At 39.4% G+C, this 18,696-nt stretch overlaps 2 protein-coding genes across 4 annotated transcripts in view; one reads left to right on the plus strand and one right to left on the minus strand.

The window, feature by feature from the left end:
- Window positions 1-18,696, minus strand: part of klf9 (Kruppel like factor 9) — a 103,450-nt gene that overhangs the window by 27,599 nt on the left and 57,155 nt on the right. The window contains exon 3 of one of the 2 annotated variants that reach the window (XM_073048526.1): window positions 1,885-4,767. The exons of the other annotated variant lie outside the window; for it this stretch is intronic. Within the exon in view, the coding sequence (XP_072904627.1) occupies window positions 4,757-4,767 (11 nt within the window). The 3' untranslated portion in view covers window positions 1,885-4,756. Of the gene's footprint in view, window positions 1-1,884; window positions 4,768-18,696 lie in introns of those variants that run through there. 2 annotated transcript variants of the gene reach the window in all.
- The window catches only part of smc5 (structural maintenance of chromosomes 5), a 63,825-nt gene continuing 45,363 nt past the window's right edge, over window positions 235-18,696 (plus strand). The window contains exons 1-4 of one of the 2 annotated variants that reach the window (XM_073048519.1): window positions 235-438; window positions 13,852-13,993; window positions 17,564-17,616; window positions 18,285-18,447. In XM_073048519.1, coding sequence (XP_072904620.1) covers window positions 287-438; window positions 13,852-13,993; window positions 17,564-17,616; window positions 18,285-18,447 — 510 coding nt within the window. In that variant the 5' untranslated portion in view covers window positions 235-286. Of the gene's footprint in view, window positions 439-8,507; window positions 8,660-13,851; window positions 13,994-17,563; window positions 17,617-18,284; window positions 18,448-18,696 lie in introns of those variants that run through there. The other variant, XM_073048520.1, reaches the window with a different exon arrangement.

Consider the following 18,696-nt stretch of genomic DNA (forward strand, 5'->3'; position numbering starts at 1 on the left):
TTAGGTCCCAAAGGGATGAAAGAGGCTAATTTAAAAAGGCGAAATAATCAGTGTTGTACAAATTCAAGAATATATAAGCTGTAATGACAATTACACAGAAGGGTATAAAATGACTACATCATCATATCCAGCCCTGTTATGTTCCACAGTACAGTACTTTTCACCAAGGGAGGCTCTGCGCTTGTCGGGGGTGGGGCGTTAACGAGCGCGCCCGCCCCGATCCGTGACGAAACGATGACGTTGCACCGCGATTGCGCGCGAAGGCGGGAGCCTGGCGACCGCGAAGATGGCGGCGCCGAAGCGTAAGCTGTCGAGTCAAAAAGATGCTGGACACAAGAAGGCGTCGAGCGGATGCAGGCAGCTTTCGCAGGAGGCTGACAGGACAGGCAGCCAGTTCGTTGAGGGAGCTATTGTCCGAATTAAGATGGAGAATTTCCTGTGAGTGAACGCCAGGTTACGGCCTGTGATAGCGGTCGCCCACCCCTTCACTTTTGTTTACTTGCGCCCTCCTGCCGGTGAAGCCGTGACCTTTAGGCAGCCGATAGATAGGCGCGGGGTTTGGGGGGGGTGGGGGGGGGAGACTTTAGAGGAAAACTAGTGGGAGAAAGCGTGCGGTGCACAAATACCGACTTGACATCTTTCCTTATTACTCCCTTCTAAAGGCAGAGGTTTGTCCCAAGTATCCGTAAAAGAACGATTCTGTGCAGGAGTAATTTCGGTTCAGTCTAAAGTGTTCTACAGTCATTGCAGATGCTTTTGAAGTGTAGTCCCTGATTTAGTCAAAGCAACTGCCAATTGGTATAGGGCGACCCCACAAACAGCAATGTGTTAATACCCAAAGTATTGGCTGAGAGATAAATATTGGAATGGCATCTCTAAAGTATAGGGCCATGTGAACTTTTAGTTCCAACTGAGAAGGCAGATAGGGATTTGGCTTATTGAATGTTCAGGGGTGGCGACTCGTTACATTTATTACAGACTCATAACTGCAGATGATGGAATCTGGAGCAACACACAAAAAGTTCTTTTCTCTCCATAGATGCTGCCTGATCAGCGGAGTTTCTCCAGCTGTTTATGTGTTCTTTTACTTATTATCTTGATGTACTTTTGAATAGAATGATTTGTGTGGATGGTGGACAAAATTTTAAAAAATGTTATATCTTGGTACAGTAATAAGTCAATGCCGGTTTGAAAGTAAGTGGCATTAACAGCACTGTGGTTCTTGGTAGTGTATGGGTGACAACGCCTTGTTTTCCTAAATTATACTCGCACAATAACTTATTGCTCTCCTAGGATGCTGTACCTAATTTAAAGATGCTGAAAGATTTGTATCAAGTCCAAGGTTTGCCTAACCCAGAGCTGGTGTAGATCATTGAATGCAGGGTGATCAGGCTTGGTAGAAATTAAGACACAATGTGGAACAAGTTGAGCATTTCAAAATTTGTATACATTAGATTAAAGAGAAAGTTAGTGATATTTATGAGCTTACTACTTGTCTCAGCATCTGGCAGTGGAATTGGAAACATATTATTCTGCAAGTTAAGCTAATCAAACAGCTGACGGGTCTACCTTTCCAGGATCTGTTACTAATATATGCAGGCAAATTAACTGTCATCAGGGGCCCTGGGGTATACTGAAATTAAATATCAGATTATCCTACTATAGGGTTGATTCAATTCTCAAGTTCCACTACCAGGTCGTTTATTTTGAGAAATATTTTACTCTTAATTGGAGCATCAAAACAAAAGGAAATTGCTAATTGTTCATTAGACAATTGATTTTAGCTTTCAGTTGCAGAATGGAACGATGATATAAATGATCTACCAAATAGAGACTAAAAATAAAAATTTAAAGTAAAAATGGTGTAGGAAGTGCACAGCATTTTTATTGACATCTTATTTGCCATACATAAGATTAACTTCAGGTTATAGAACGACTCCACTCAAACATTATGCAGCCTTCCTGATACTGTACCTGCTATTTCCTGCAAATGGTTTTAAGATGAGCAATTGCTTAAAGTTAATCATATTATTGAAAATTTTGCAGGTTCATGCAAAGTATATACTTGTTCCTTTTCCAACAGCATTGGTTTAAATAATGAGCTTACTGCAGTCCTGTGCAATTCTTAAAGAAAATGCATTTATATAATTTTCTTGAGGTCATACAAAGCACCCTTGACCAAATAAAAACATTTAAAATACAGGTATGTTAAGTTATATCACAGGACACATGATAACCAGTTTGCATGCAAAAAAATTGTACAAACTTAGTATGATTAGGTAATGTTTTTTAAGAGATATTTAAAAGATTAATTTTAGCCTGGTCATCTCCTGTTGTTATTCAGTGTGGTGCTTTCATTTATTTTGCATCCACTCATGAGGGTAGATGGGGCCTTAATTTAATACAGTGAGTTCCGATTAATGGGGACCAGTACATTTTGGCTCAATTAAGTGGCTGCCCCAATTAGCCACGGTTTCATGGAAATAGTTGAAAAGATATTGAAAAAAAGACAAACTACCATTTAACTGAGTAACAAAGTATGTATTTAAATGAAATGCAGAACAAATTCGAATTCTGCCAGTACCACTACTGCATTATAAAAGTATATGTTAGATTGTTTTGATGCTTTCTGAGATAAGTCCAGGCAATGCTTGTGCTCCTATAGAACTCTTGCTGCTGTTATCTTGTATTACTTAAAATCTGCCTATGGTTACATCTTCCTAGCTGACTATATTTGTTTCTGCTTTGATAACATGTTCTTCCGCCTTGCTTTTAGATTGCAATTCTCGATATCAGTTCAATTGCATTTTAAATGTTCTGCTATTGATGAGAGTGTTTTCAGCTGCTGAGACTTAAATCTGTAGAATTTCTTATTTAAACTGTGCACTTTCTTAGCTCTGCCTTTTTTGTGCTGCTTCAAGCCTCCTTTGAGCAAGCTCTTACTCCCTTTTCCTGTCATCTCCATATGTGATTTGGTGCCAAATTTTGTCTTGGTTTTCCTTAAACACTCTTGTATGTGTTCTGGGATGTTCCATTATGTTTGTGGTATTGTGTAAATGCAACCTGTTGTTCACCAATAATGGCTGTGATTAATTTCATTATGTTGATCTACCCCAAACACACACTTGCCACAAGGAAACCCTTTATTAGTGGAAAGCTTGAGAAAAGTGGGGCCAAAATTATCTGTCCCTCCCAAGCATACTGTACTAAATCATTGGCTGGGTCGCAGATTACTCTGGAATTATTTTTTGTGATGGGTATAGCCAAATTTGTGTTCCATTTTTTCCTACTTTTTTATTTTCCCTGATCGCTTTCCATTTGAGCCCTCACTATATAAGTGCAGTCAGAGAACTGGGGGAGTTCTTGTATTGAATTGTTATTTTAAAAGGAAGGAAGAAATAAACCAAGTAATTGCAAACCAGTTAACTTACTTTGGTTATGTTGAAATTAAATCTAATAGACTACATAAACCTTACAAGGGTACAGAATAATCAAAAATGGGAAGCATGGATTTGTTAAGGGAAATTGTGTCGGACGATCTTTATTAAATTCAGGAGCTAATAAAGCAAGTGTGGCTGATATAATACTTGGATTTTAGAATGATTTTGGTAACATCTCACATTGAGATGTGGTTAGTCAAAAAAGTAAAAGCCGCTGGGACTCAAAATAGACTGGCTAGTTAGATCCAGAACTGGCTTAGTGGAACTTAACAAAGGACAAGGGTTGATAGGTGTTTCTGTAGTTTGAAAGCTGTCATTAGTGATGCTCTAAAAGGTTTGTACTTGGTCCTTGCCTTTTGTAATCTGCATATTATTGATTAAAACAAACTTAGGAACATTATGAAGAAGCTTGCAAATGGCACAAAGGAAGTAAGTGAGATTGCGAGAATATTTATTTTGTCAGGTCATTTAAGCAAAAAAGATGCAAATATAATTCAATTCAAATGTATGCATTTGGATAGAGCAATAACACAAATAAGTGCACAATTTACAGGAAGAAGCAGAGGGCCATAGGGGAAGAGAGAGGGATCTTATATGTCCACAGAGGTTTAATAAGACATTTATTATTAAAGGCATAGTATGTATTGGTAGGTTTAGTATAAAAAAACTTGTTAGAACATAGCTAGAGAACTTGTCATTAATTTATTGTAAAGATGTGATTTCATTGGAGGGAATCCAGCAGAAGTTAGTAAATTATGAAGACTGTAAATTTTAATGTATGAGAGACAATTGGATAGAATCATTCAGCATGGAAACTGGTCATTCCACACAACTTGCCTGTACTGAGGTTAGGTTGAGCTTTTTAAAAAAAAAATTCTATTATGGATTTATTGAGTATGCCCACAAGAAAATGAATCTCAGGGTTATATTTGGTGACATGTATGTACTTTTATAATAAATCAACTTTGAAATTTGAAATAAAGTGGCTGAAAAGAGTTGTTACTGGGTTTGTAAAATTGAGGACAATAAACAATCGGGCAATAAACTAGCGAATGTTCTCACTGACATCTTTAACATCTCCCTGAGCAGCACCACCGTTCCAACGTGCTTCAAGGCCGCCACCATCGTCCCTGTGCCAAAGAAGTCTTCAGTGTCCTGCCTAAATGACTAGCGTCCCGTTGCACTCACATCCATCATCATGAAGTGTTTCGAGAGGCTCGTCATGAGGCATATCAAGACCCTGCTGCCCACCCCCTCACTGGACCCCCTGCAGTTTGCGTACAGTCCCAACCGCTCAACAGACGACGCCATTGCCATCAACCTCCACCTGAATAAAAAAGACACAAGTTCAAATGCTGTTCATAGACTTCAGTTCAGCATTCAACACAATCATCCCTCAGAAACTGATTGGAAAGCTGAGCCTACTGGGCCTGAACACCTCCCTCTGCAACTGGATCCTAGACTTCCTGACTGGGAGACCTCAGTCAGTCCGGATTGGGAGCAGCATCTCCAACACCATCACACTGAGCACGGGCCCCCCCCCCCCCCCCCAGGGCTGTGTACTCAGTCCACTGCTGTTCACTCTGTTGACCCATGACTGTGGTGCAACACACAGCTCGAACCACATCATCAAGTTCGCCGATGACACAACCGTGGTGGGTCTCATCAGTAAGAATGACGAGTCAGCTTACAGAGAGGAGGTGCAGCGGCTAACGGACTGGTGCAGAGCCAACAACCTGTCTCTGAATGTGAACAAAACAAAAGAGATGGCTGTTGACTTCAGGAGGGCACGGAGCGACTACTCCCCGCTGAACATCGATGGCTCCTCGGTAGAGATCGTAAAGAGCACCAAATTTCTTGGGTGTTCACCTGGCGGAGAATCTCGCCTGGTCCCTCAACACCAGCTCCATTGCAAAGAAAGCCCAGCAGCGTCTCTACTTCCTGCGAAGGCTGAGGAAAGTCCATCTCCCACTCGCCATCCTCAATCACATTCTACAGGGGTTGTATTGAGAGCATCCTGAGCAGCTGTATCACTGCCTGGTTTGGAAATGGCACCATCTCGGATCGCAAGACCCTGCAGCGGATAGTGAGGTCAGCCGAGAAGATCATCGGGGTCTCTCTTCCCATCATCATGGACATTTACACTACACGCTGCATCGCAAAGCAAACAGCATTATGAAGGACCCCACGCACCCCTCATACAAATTCTTCTCCCGCCTGCTGTCTGGGAAAAGGCACCGAAGCATTCGGGCTCTCACGACCAGACTGTGTAACAGTTTCTTCCCCCAAACTATCGGACTCCTCAATACCCAGACCCTGGACTGACACCTTACTGCCCTATTGTCCTGTTTATTGTAATGTCTGCACTGTTTTGTGCACTTTTTGCAGTCCTGGGTAGGTCTGTAGTCCAGTGTAGTTGTTTTCTGTGTTGTTTTTTTACGTAGTTCAGTCTAGTTTTTGTACTGTGTCATGTAACACCATGGTCCTGAAAAACATTCTCATTTTTACTATGTACTGTACCAGCAGTTATGGTCGAAATGACAATAAAAGTGACTTGACTTGACTTGACAAGAAGGATCCTACACTTCTCTCAGCATCATCTTCAGTTTTTGCCACATCATATGACGTGGGTGATCAAGGTCTTCCATCTGTCTTTAATCTGTGTACTGAATGAAGGGTTGTTACCTGTTCACCCTGTTCACATCAGACTTCCAATATAACTCGGAGTCCTGCCATGTGCAGAAGTTCGCTGATGACACGGCCATAGTGGGGTGTGTCAGGAATGGACAGGAGGAAGAGTATAGGAAACTGATACAGGACTTTGTGATATGGTGCAACTCAAACTACCTGCGTCTCAATATCACCAAGACCAAGGAGATGGTGGTGGACTTTAGGAGATCTAGGCCTCATATGGAGCCAGTGATCATTAATGGAGAATGTGTGGAGCAGGTTAAGAACTACAAGTATCTGGGAGTACAGTTAGACGAGAAGCTAGACTGGACTGCCAACACAGATGCCTTGTGCAGGAAGGCACAGAGTCGACTGTACTTCCTTAGAAGGTTGGCGTCATTCAATGTTTGTAGTGAGATGCTGAAGATGTTCTATAGGTCAGTTGTGGAGAGCACCCTCTTCTTTGTGGCGTGTTGGGGAGGCAGCATTAAGAAGAGGGACGCCTCACGTCTTAATAAGCTGGTAAGGAAGGCGGGCTCTGTCGTGGGCAAAGTACTGGAGAGTATAACATCGGTAGCAGAGCGAAGGGCACTGAGTAGGCTACGGTCAATTATGGAAAACCCTGAACATCCTCTACATAGCACCATCCAGAGACAGAGAAGCAGTTTCAGCGACAGGTTGCTATCGATGCAATGCTCCTCAGACAGGATGAAGAGGTCAATACTCCCCAATGCCATTCGGCTTTACAATTCAACCGCCAGGAGTAAGATATGTTAAAGTGCCGGGGTTAGGACTCAATGTATTTAAGTAAACTACTTAAGAACTTTTTAAAAGCTATTATTAATGCTTTTTGAGAGGGTGATTTTAGATGCATATCATATTTTGACTGAGTTAAGTATTGTATGTAATTAGTTTTGCTACAATAAGTGTATGGGACATTGGAAAAAAAGTTGAATTTCCCCATGGGGATGAATAAAGTATCTATCTATCTATCTACCTGTGGGTAAGATCTCCTCCCTCCATACTGCTGCTCTATCCGTGACCATGTTATTTCTTGACAAATTTTTCCACAGAAGTTGTTTGCCATTCCTGCCTTCTATGCAGTGCCTTTACAAGATGGGTGAACCCAGCCATCATCAATACCCTTCAGTGATTGTCTGCCTGGCATCAGTGGTTGCATAACCAGGAATTGTGATGTGCATCAGGTGCTTATACAACCATTCACCACCTGCTCCCATGGCATTGTGTGACCCTGATCAGGGCTAAGCCAGTGTCCAGTGGTGACCTGGAGGCTAGTGGAGGGAAGGAGTGCCTTACACCTCCTTTGGTACAGGCTTATCTCCACTCTGCCACCCAAACTTCTCTCAAAGGTGTCAATAACATTAATAAAGTGAAACAGTTAGGGCAAGCTAATTTTTTTTTCTGTAAAGTATTTGGAAGGCTGCTCAAAAGGCCAATCAAAATGGAAGACCTCATTACATTTAGTAAGTACTTTTGGTATGTAGTTAAAGTGCCATGATATACAGGAATTGGTGCTGGGTTGTGATGACTTTTTGATTGACACAAAAATGATGAGTTACATCTTCGTCATAAACTTTCTGCGATTTCACATCCATTATCACATCAGGGAAAAACAGAGTTCTTCCCCCAAGAGGTGGTTGAAAATATGGTCCATATTACTGCAGAAAAAGTTTCTGATGAATAATGTAAATGTATACGTGGAAAAAGAAGGGGTGGAAAGATTTTGATTGCAAAAGATGTAGGGTGGGAATAATGCTTCTTTGAAAAATGTTTGCATTAGCTGTTGGATTGTACGCCCTCCTGTGCTAGCAATAGTTTATTAGTGATAGAGGAGTTCTAATGTTTCAAATATAACCAGTAGGTGGCATATCTATTCTTGCCATTAGGGCCCTGATTAGATTTTTTACAACTGTTTGTGGGTTATCTTCTACAGTTCTATTTTTCTGGGAAAAAAATCTGGACAAGTGGCTTTATTAATGTCCACATTTTGCATTAACTTGCCTCTTCATGTATTCTTTGCCTTCATCTATCAGTGAAGGTAATTTATTTTTAATCTTTATTACTCATTGCAGTTTGGTATCTAAAGAAGATAATAAATTGGGGCCATCTGACCTTTTATTTAATTTTAAAGTACCCAAAATAATTTAAGCATAAATATCCATCCAATAATAGCAACAACGGTAACCTACTGTTATATAATACCTTTATTATTAAGCACACCAAGCTGTTTCACTGATTAACAAAAGTTGCTTTCACTTCAGGAAATTTGACAGCCAATTAATTTGTTAATGAGTGTTGAAGATTTTATTTTAAGAGTAGGCGTGACTTTAATATTCTAATTATTTTACAGCTCTTTTAAAAAGCTTACTTTATTCTGACCCAAGCAACACAAACAAACTGCTGGAGGAACTCAGCATCTATGGAAAAGAGTACAGTTGATGTTTCAGGCCAATACCCTTCATCAGGACTGGAAGAAAAAAAGAGAAGTCAGAGTAAGAAGGTGTGAGGAGTGGAGGAAGAAACACAAGGTGATGGGTGAAACTGGGAGGGAAGGGCAGCCCGCCCTTTTAATTCCACTTCTTATTCTAACATGTCGGTCTAAGGCCTCCTTTGCTGCCACAATGAAGCCACACTTGGGTTGGAGGAGCAACATCTTATATTCTGTCTGGGTAGCCTCCGACCTGATAGTGTGAACATCAATTTCTCGAACTTCTGGTAATGCGTCCCCCACCCCTTCACTATTCCCCATTCCCATTTCCCTCTCTCACCTTATCTCTTTACCTGCCCATCACCCTCCTCTGGTACTTTAGGAATACTGAAGTCTTCCATGGCTTTCAGACTCTCCCTTCTCCAACCCTGTATCTCTTTCACCAATCAACTACCCAGCTCTTGCTTCACCCCTTCCCCTCTGCTGATTTTACCCATCACCTTGTGTTTCTTCCTCCCCTCCCCCCACCTTCTTACTCTGGCTCCTCATCTTTTTTTCTCATCTTTTTTTTCTCCAGTTCTGCTGAAGGGTCTTGGCCTGAAACGTCAACTGTAGTCTTTTCCACAGATGCTGCTTGGTCTGTTGGTTCCTCCAGCATTTTGTGTGTGTGTGTTGCTTGGATTTCCAGAATCTACAGATTTTCTCTTCTTTATTTGGATTCTACCATTTTGCTCCTCTATAGCATGGACATTAGTGACTGCATTTCTTAACTCTTCAAATGCAAACTACATTCAAATATTGTCAGAATTTGATACAAGTCTAACTGGTTTCTTTTAATAATTGTATACTATTGAGTTTAGTCTTTCATCAGCAAGATTTCCACAAGTGATCCAACTCTTCTTGAAGTTGCCTGTACAAAGCATGAGGTGTGCATTGCACTCAAGCCATAACAAATTTTTGATAGAATAAAGTCTTGATCCGATAGCAAGTATATCCAAGACGATTGAAGACTAAAGTGTGCATGCATTTGTAACACTTCTCTCTTGCGTGGTCCTTCATGGCCAAAAATAACTTGCTGTCACTTCAGTATTGTGGGCTTTGATGTTAAAGTCATTCTTGGACCTGCAGACTCTGCCAAGATGGGGCAGGAGATACATGAACACGTATGTTGGCAATTCAGGAGGCAGTGCTCTTCCGCTTTTTTTTGTGTTGGCATTCTGTGTCCACCTAACAAGTGGATTTGAGGTTCTCCATTTTGTCTCAAATGCTCTTCCTTCATATTGAGTGTCCATTGGTTAGGGCTTCCTACGTGCTGATTGGGAAGTGCACTTGCTTAAGGGCACTTTAAGAGTATATTTCATTATTTTTTTCCTGTGTCTACCAATCCCCTCTTGTGGTAGATCTTGGAATAGATTTTTTCACATTATGGACATGTAAACAATTCTAATAGAGCTTGCATAAAAGTAATTACAGCCTCAGTTGGCTGGGGATTATGTTCTGGTTATATTATCAGTGGATGTAGAGGGTTTTGCAGAGGCAGTATTGATGGTATCTCTTCAGTGGTTTGAAATGCTTTCTTTAGCTGATCCATGTCTGGGATGCATAGGAATCATTGCTACTTAGCAGGCATGAGTGTTTTACTGGGATGCTTATTTCCTGTCATGGTTTACCAGGTAGCAGTTGATTTTCACCAACAATTTATTCCTAAAATACCTAAAGACACTGCTGACTAATGGATTTCATCATTAACAGCTGATTCCAGAAATAGAAAAAACTATCCATATTTTCCAGAGTCCCACCATGGACCTTTGTTGTTGGAGGACGTTGCAGATTGGTGAAGGACTGATGTTTTGTGCGTGCTAAGCATCAGACCCTGTCTCTTCTATACTTCAGTAACCAAGTCAGCAATGGTTTGGAGTTCAGATAAGAATGTAGAAGTAGCAGAGAAAACTAAGGCAGTGGAACTGGAAATGAAAACAACAGTAGACTGGCCACTTTGACCTGCTCCATCATTCAGTATGATTATGACTGATCTTTTACTTCGGTGTTTATAATAACCCCATGTCCCTTGATTCTCTTGATATCTATAAGTATTGATATCTGTTTTGAATATACTGAGCAGCTATTCACCATTTCTTGGTTGGATAATTTGAAAGATTCATTACCTTCTGGCTCAGGATATTTCTTCTCAACTTAGTTCTGAATGACCAATCCTTTAATATGAGTCTGTGATCCCTATTTTTAAACACTTTAGATCTGGGGTTCTCAACCTTTTTTATACCATGGGCCAATACCATTAAGCAAGACTTCCGTGGACCCCTGCTGTAGATAGAAGAAGCATCAACTCTGCTTTCACCTTGTCAAGGGTAGGATTCTGAATACTTTGGTGATGCTGCATCTCTCAAACACAAGTGCAAACTGTCTAATTTGCTTTATTTGCTTTCATAGGATCAATCTGTAGAACCTTTGCTATCCCGTCTCTGTGGCATGTAAAACCTTACTTTGATACGGGAAGGGGAAGTTTGGAGAACACACATTAGTCCTCATTAAGCAGTGGGAAGGGTAAGCGGCTTCAAGTTCCTGGACGTCAACATCCCAGAGGATCTATCCCAGGCGTAACACAGTGATGCAATCATGAAGAAGGCATGGTGGCAGATATAAGCAGATATACTTCATTGGGTGTTTGAGGAGATTTGTTATGTCACCAAAGACTTGAGCATATTTCTAGAGATGTACGGTGGAGAACATTATGACTGGATGTATCATCTGCTGGTATGATAGCTTCTGTGTGCAGGACTAAAAAAGGGTGTAAGAGGGTTGTAGGCTCAGTCAGTTCTATAATGAGCACAGCACTCCCCGCCATTGAAAAAGGCGCCTCAGGATGGCAGCATCCATGGTTAAGGGCCCTCACAATCCAGAATGCGCCTTCTTTACATTACTACTGTCAGGGGAGAGGTACAGGACCCCAAAGACCCACATTCAATTTTTTGGGAACAACTTCTTTCCCTTTGCCGTCAGATTTCTGAACAGTACACGAACACTTTATTGCTGTTCCTCTTTTACACAATTTTTTAATGCAGTATTGTAAATTTTTATGTCTTGCACTGTACTGCTGCCACAAAACAACAAATTTCACATGTGCCAGTGATAAGTCTGATTCTGATAGTAAGACTTGACCTATAGACAGCATTTTAAATGTACTTTCTGCATGACCTTATATAATTGGAGGACATACTCTCTACCATTTCTAAATTTTATTTCACCAGCATGTTGACTTTTCATTATTCATGAATAAGGACTTCTTGTATTCTCTGAACAGGTACCTTTCAATCTTGCGATTTGACAAGTACCGTGTTAATACAGTAGATACTAGTTAATTGGGCAATCGGTAATCAGGGCAGCCACGTATTTGGGATAACTCTTAAAGAATAAAAACAAATTGAGAAAATGGTGGGGTCTCCCTTTGTTTATTGGGGACACTCTGCCGCTTAATTGGAGTAGGACACTGTTGCCAAACATTTTCTAACTAGCGTCAGTTGTGTGCATGTCGTATGACCGTTTTAAATAGTCGCTGGTGTTCAAAAAGCAGTGATTTTTATCACTGATATTTGACAAGTAATTCATAGTAAAACAACTTTAGAGTTGTTTTGCTCTCTGTAGTTTCGGGCATTCAGGCTTGGAGTTGCCAGGAGTGAAAATAAAATGATTTCACTATGAAGAATTGATTTTTTTCCTTAACAGGTAATCAAAACATATTAGTGTACAGCGAAAGAATTCCTCTGTGGATAGCTATTAGGAACTAATACATAGTTTTGTAGTACTGTGGTAGTTTTGGTAGCATTCTAATTCATTCTGTATTTTATTTAAATACATAATTTGTTTCTCAGTTGAATAGTAGTTTCTTTTTTATACTTTAACAATTTTCATGAAACTTCAGCTAATGGGGGCAGCCACTTAATTGGACCAAAACATACTGGTCTTGATGTGTCCCAGTTAACTGGAATTCATGGTATGTTTGCTATTAAAGAGGATGAACTCACATTTTACACATATTGCAAAAGTAATGTCCTTCTTTGTTTACTTCAAAGTATATTTATTATCGAAGTATGTATACTACATACAACCTTGTGATTTATCTCCTTACAGGCAACCACAAAACAAAGAAACCCATAGAACCCATTTTAAAAAAAAGGAATCTTGCAAACAATAGAAGTAAGCAAGTAACATTCAGAGCTAAAGGTCATGAAAGTGAGTCCACAGCCACAAAACCAGTTACAGCTGATCCAGCAGCCCGTTAGTTTCAGGCCACTGTCTTGATTCTTTGCAGAGTTGAACAAATCTAATGAGCAGTAAGTTGAACACTGGCCAGTTCCTCACCTCCAACCCTGAAACCCTGACCTTTTCAATCTGGCCCTGTGCTTAAGTTGGCCAAACAGCGGGTTGTTACTTGCTCTTGGACCTGGGCTCCGCCACTTTGATATGCTCTCGGGCTCGAGATTGTCACCTTGATTCAGTCCATACCACCCTTTCCAATTTGGCTCAGTGTTTAAATCGGTCAAATAATGGCATTTTCCTTACTCTTGTGTCTGGCCCTGGCTGCCTTGACTCTGCCTCACTTTGGTTCTGCTGCTTCGAATCATCTCCAAGTCCACCCCAGCAGCCAAGTATTGGCTTGTTCCCCACTTTTGGGCTTGGGTGCCGCCCCTTCGATTCGGCTCATTCACACCACACAAAAACCACCCTGCACCTTTGAGATTTCAGTTGAAACTGCAAAAAGGCTAAGTCATACAAGCTCAACTCTGGAAGGGAAGTTACAGGCTTTTGATTGCAGTGACTGTTTCTGAGAAAAAGTGAGAGTAATAAAGTAGTTAATAGTTGTGTTTTCACTGTGCTTCACCAGAGCCATTTTAAATCGGAACCAGGAGATCCTCTCTGCACGCTCTTTGCAGCTCAGGTTGCTACCAAGGATAGGTCAACGTGCATCTATTAGTGAATTTAGTCTCTTTCATATTAGTGAAAAACAGTCTCTGTTGGCTGTAGTTAAATCTTAATGTTTAAATTGTTAAAAAATTAAGACCATAATTGGGGAAAAGTTATGCCTTGTATGTTTGTTAAGTTCAGAAGGAGTGTTGAATTTCCAGTGTTAATGAAGTTTAGAAGTTTGGTTTAAAGATTGAAAGCAATGTTGGATGATTAAAGATTTGTTTATATTTGTCTAATATATTTCTTAACGTTTATTATAAAGCAATGTCAGTTTTTGTGTTTAACTTTAGTCAACATTATGCCTTTCAGAACTTACGATTCCTGTGAGATCCTCCCTGGCGCCAATTTGAACATGATTGTTGGTGCCAATGGCACTGGAAAATCCAGCATAGTGTGTGCTATTTGCCTGGGTCTGGCAGGAAAAACATCCTTTATTGGGAGAGGGGACAAGGTGAGTACTAGTAATGTGATATTGATATTTAGCAGCAAGTTATTTTGGTTAATTGGATTATTTGACAATTAATTTATGTTAATTCTGAAATTGTGTATCTTCTGTAATTTTGTTATGTTGTTACTTTTAAGTGGCATGAATGAGGAATAAAAATGGCACCAAAATAGATTGAAAGCTTTTGTTAGTTTTTAGTTTTTATTAATGTGTGATAGCGTATAAAGGGAGGGTAACAAAGTGATTTTATTGCTTGCCTTTTGCTCAGTTGGGTGTTTTTTTGGGATTCTCTTGGTAGTACTTTTGATTCCTTTATTATTTCCACAGTCGTATTGAATAGATAGATGGTTACTTAAGATGCACGTTATTCTATGAATTGAGTCTGAATTGATGCTTTCTGGACAATAGAGATTTGGTTTAGATTAGACAATAGCTGGAGAATTAATTGATATGCCACCAATAGCTGGTCAGCAATAACATAATAGGGGAAAATGCTTACAGTGTGTTGAAGATGCAACAATGTCATTAAAAATGTCAAACAAAATAAGATAATTCAATGTTGCTTACTTGATAATATAAATTGAAATTATTTCATAATCTCCTGGCATTGAAGATTTACATTTATTTACCAAGTGTCTTGTAGTTCATTGGTTATATGACAGAGGTATATTTTAAACCTATTTAAAAGTAGCAGATTATGTATCTATATGTCTAGGAACTTGTAGTGTGAAAGTTCATATAAGGTGTGTCTAGGTAAGGTTCAGGTTTTGAGAACAGCTGGTGCTAGCTCATTCAATAACTGCAAAACCCAACTTTGTATGTTCTGACTACTGAGAGATGATCACTTGGCTCGATCTGTCATTTAAGTAATTTAACTAAACACATTCAGTTTTACATAAAGTTAAGCAGCATCATTTTTGAAGATTAATTTGAATGTGCGTGTAATTTTTAAGCAGTGCATTTTGCGGAGTTTCTTTCTTTTGATAATCCTATATAAGTGTAATTAAGAAATCACATTTGCTTTAATTCTAATCTCCATTGCTTCATACAAAGATATTACAGTCAGCCCTCCGTATCTGCGAATTCCGCATGCACGAATTCAACCAACCGCAAATCGCATAAACCCGGAAGTGCTCTTCCAGCACTTGTTGTTCAAGCATGTACAGACTTTTTTTTCTTTGTCATTATTCCCTAAACAATGCAGTATAACAACCAGTTTACATAGCATTTACATTGTATTAGGTATTATAAGTAATTAGAGATGATTTAAAGTATACGGGAGGATGTGCATGGGTTATCGTGGATCGGGATTGAAAAAAATCGGAAGTTCTCTTACTAAGTAAGTCGGAACAGGTACATCCGGTATTATTTAGCATCAGTTAGTCAAACGTTTGTCTTCAAATATAGTATGTATTTTACTTTTCTGTGCATATAAAACACTTAAGAACGTATGTTTCAGCGCCGGGCTCAGGAATGAAAGTTCCTGAGTTCGATCCAGTGTCAGACCGCTCCCGAGAGCAGGTTGATGTGGAGCATCAAAAACCCAAAACCCAATAATTAAACCACTGCGTTGCTTAGTAATAATTGTAGCTTTCATCGGAGCAGAGCCCTTCTCATTTTATCCTTTAAAATTGTTCCGATCGTTGACCGACTGTAGCCTAACGCTTTTCCCGTTGGGCATTTCACCTCTTTCCGATCGCTTTATTATTTCCACTTTATTTTCAATTGTGATTATTTTTGTGAACTGAAACACTGTGGATTCAGAGCTCTGCCACTGGGTCCTAATGTCCGCCGCTCTGAGACAGGTTAAATAAGGTCTGGGATTCCACTGGGTTCTAAGGTCCACCGCATTGAGTCAGGTTGAATAAGGGACTAGAGCATCCGTGAATTTTGGTATTTGCGAGGGGTCCTGGAACCAATCCCTCATGGATAAGGAGGGCTGACTGTATATGTATGTTGTTATATTGTTAAGGCCCAGTATTCACCATCATACTTTATTTTTGACATTCATCTTAGGGGCTGTGCCAATTTTAAGTTTCAATGCTTGCATCAAAGTTCTTCCAGGTAACTGGTACACATATTTTTAAAAATCATTTGAAGTATATAGGAATGAAAATTCCAAATTTAGCAGAAAGCATTGCCACACCTATGCAGAATATCTGTGCGAGGTGCAAATTTTCAGTGTTTTCACAGTAAGCATGTAGAAAAAGTCAAAACTCCTCATTCACACAGATTCATAAATTTATACATAGATTTCCTGTATCATTTTGAACTTCCACTCGTGCTACCCAAGACCCTACTTTGACCAAAAGGGCTATGGAAAATAATTTCAAAGTGCCAGTATATTGTGCTGAATGATCTAGTTCTGTGCAGTGCAATTGTGAAATATCGGTGTGGAAACCAAGGTTATAAATTGTAAGAGCGGGAGCAGGAATGGGCCTTTGTCTTGTCAAGCCACTTCCAGTAAGATCATGGTTGATCTAATCTTGGCCACTGCACCACTTTCTGGCTCATCTCTTGTCCCTTGTTATTTAAATGTCTGTCAGTCTTGATCTTTGAAAATATTCAATGACTCTTTCACTCTCTAGATTGAGAATTCCAAAGATACATGATTTTGAGAAAATTAATTTCTTTTATTTATTATGCAATCTTTTCTAATGCCAAGAAGTGAAACAAAAAACTCCTTGCTTATCTTGAGCTATCTCATGTGTTTCTCCTGCTGTCGGTTTGGCAGAATGGTGTACAAAGCTGAGTCATTGAGTTGAAACCCTGTTCTCTGTAATGAGCATGACCATCACTGCATCTATCCACCTACTGGTTGACCCCTAGTAAGATGAACACAGTATAGGCACATAGATGGAGGAGTCTGTATAGAGTAGATTTTGAGCTTCATGTACTCCAATGTACTAATACTGTTTCATCAAGGTAATGCACACAAGATGCTGGAGGAACATAGCAGGTCAGGCAGCATCTATGGAAAACAGTAAGCAGTCGACGTTTCAGGCCCAGACATTTTTTCAGGACAGTACTTTCTTGTGTTTATCATCAAGGTCATGTAAATAATTCTGTAGTTAAGCAATTCGGGTTTTCTGACACTGATAAATTTGTTTTTAACCTCATTGATAAATGGGAGATGTGCTCGGGTTCATTGGAGTGGTTAAGAAGCAAAGCCAGCAAACATAAATCTCATGGTATTATGAATATATAGGATATATACATAGGCCAGATGGCTCAACCAATGCATGCCAGTATTTATGCATCAGTCAGGCTTTCTCCTGCTGCACTTCAGCATTTCATAAACAATATGATGATAGACTGATAATTAAATTCATTTCATTCTATTTGGTCAAGATATTGGGTTTCAAGTGAATAATTGAAACAAAAAGATAATTTTTATTGCTATCAATTTTTTTGAGGCTGGAAGTGGCAATGGATTATTAAAATGATTTGGTCCTTGCATATTTGGTATTTAATCCACTGCCTCTCCTTTCGAAGGGCCAACTTTCACTATATATGTTCGAGTTTATTTTCTCACATAATTTTTAATAGCTACACTAAAATTGTCTATTTAAACAGGTTGGTCTTTATGTGAAACGAGGATGTAGCAGAGGATATATCGAACTTGAGCTGTAAGTATAATTTAATGAAATGCCTGTGTAAATTTGCTCTGTAATATCCAGTGATGACACTGTTAGCTTAGTAGTGCATGCCCTAATACCTTGTGTGCAATCTTGCAGCTAACCAGCCCTCCATCCCAAATCCTCACCAGAGCTACTGCTGTGCCATTGCTGTAATTGTAGCCCATGTACATCCAACAAACTCCTCAGAGAGTAATATATTGTCACCACAAGCAAAAGAAAATTTTAAAGGCACATTCATGTTTCCAGAAAGGGACCTCAAACTCAGCATTGATTTGTCTTAATGTTAGCTATTTCTACTTATAAGTCAAAAGCAATAATGATCAGTTAGTTCCTTGCAGATTTTAAAAACTTTCAGATGTGTATCCAAAAGGAATATACTTAGTTGCAGTCTTGAAAGTTGTCAAGTTATTTGAGATTTTTTTCTAGTAAAGAATGCAAATTAAAAACAAAGGAAAATATTTTTTGTTTGAATAGAGCCTTCTTGGTTTTGCAGGACTCTCTTGAGGCTGTATTTAGTATCATCAGCATTCCTGTCCAGAATGAAAAGGATTGGATAATTTTACTGTCAAAAGACTGCTGTATAATAATCTTACATTCTCTGTATTTTCTGACAATATAGTTGTAAGTTTTAGATTTTAAGTAATTGCTGTTTATAGTTACAGGCGGTCACAAAACCTTATAATTAGTCGAGAAATTTCTGTTGTAAATAACCAGTCAGTTTGGCAAATAAATGGAGAACATGCAACCCAGAAAATGGTTGAAGAACAGACTGCGGCTTTGAACATTCAAGTGGGCAATCTCTGCCAGTTTTTACCCCAGGTATGTGTTGGCATTAGGGTACATGGAAATAAAATAAAGCATAACACAAAAGAGCCATGGACATTGAGAATATTCAAAAATCTGGATTTAAGAAATTATAGATGCCAAAAGAATCATGGGTGATATGAATCAGTTATGAGTATGGGCAAAGAACCTAATCAACTGTGATTGTTTTGCATGGTGGTACACAAAAGTAGAAAATAGGAACAGACCACTAGGTCCCTCAATCTTCCATATGATAATGCCTAA

Source organism: Hemitrygon akajei, chromosome 6 (genome assembly GCF_048418815.1).
Source record: "Hemitrygon akajei chromosome 6, sHemAka1.3, whole genome shotgun sequence".
NCBI lineage: Eukaryota > Metazoa > Chordata > Chondrichthyes > Myliobatiformes > Dasyatidae > Hemitrygon > Hemitrygon akajei.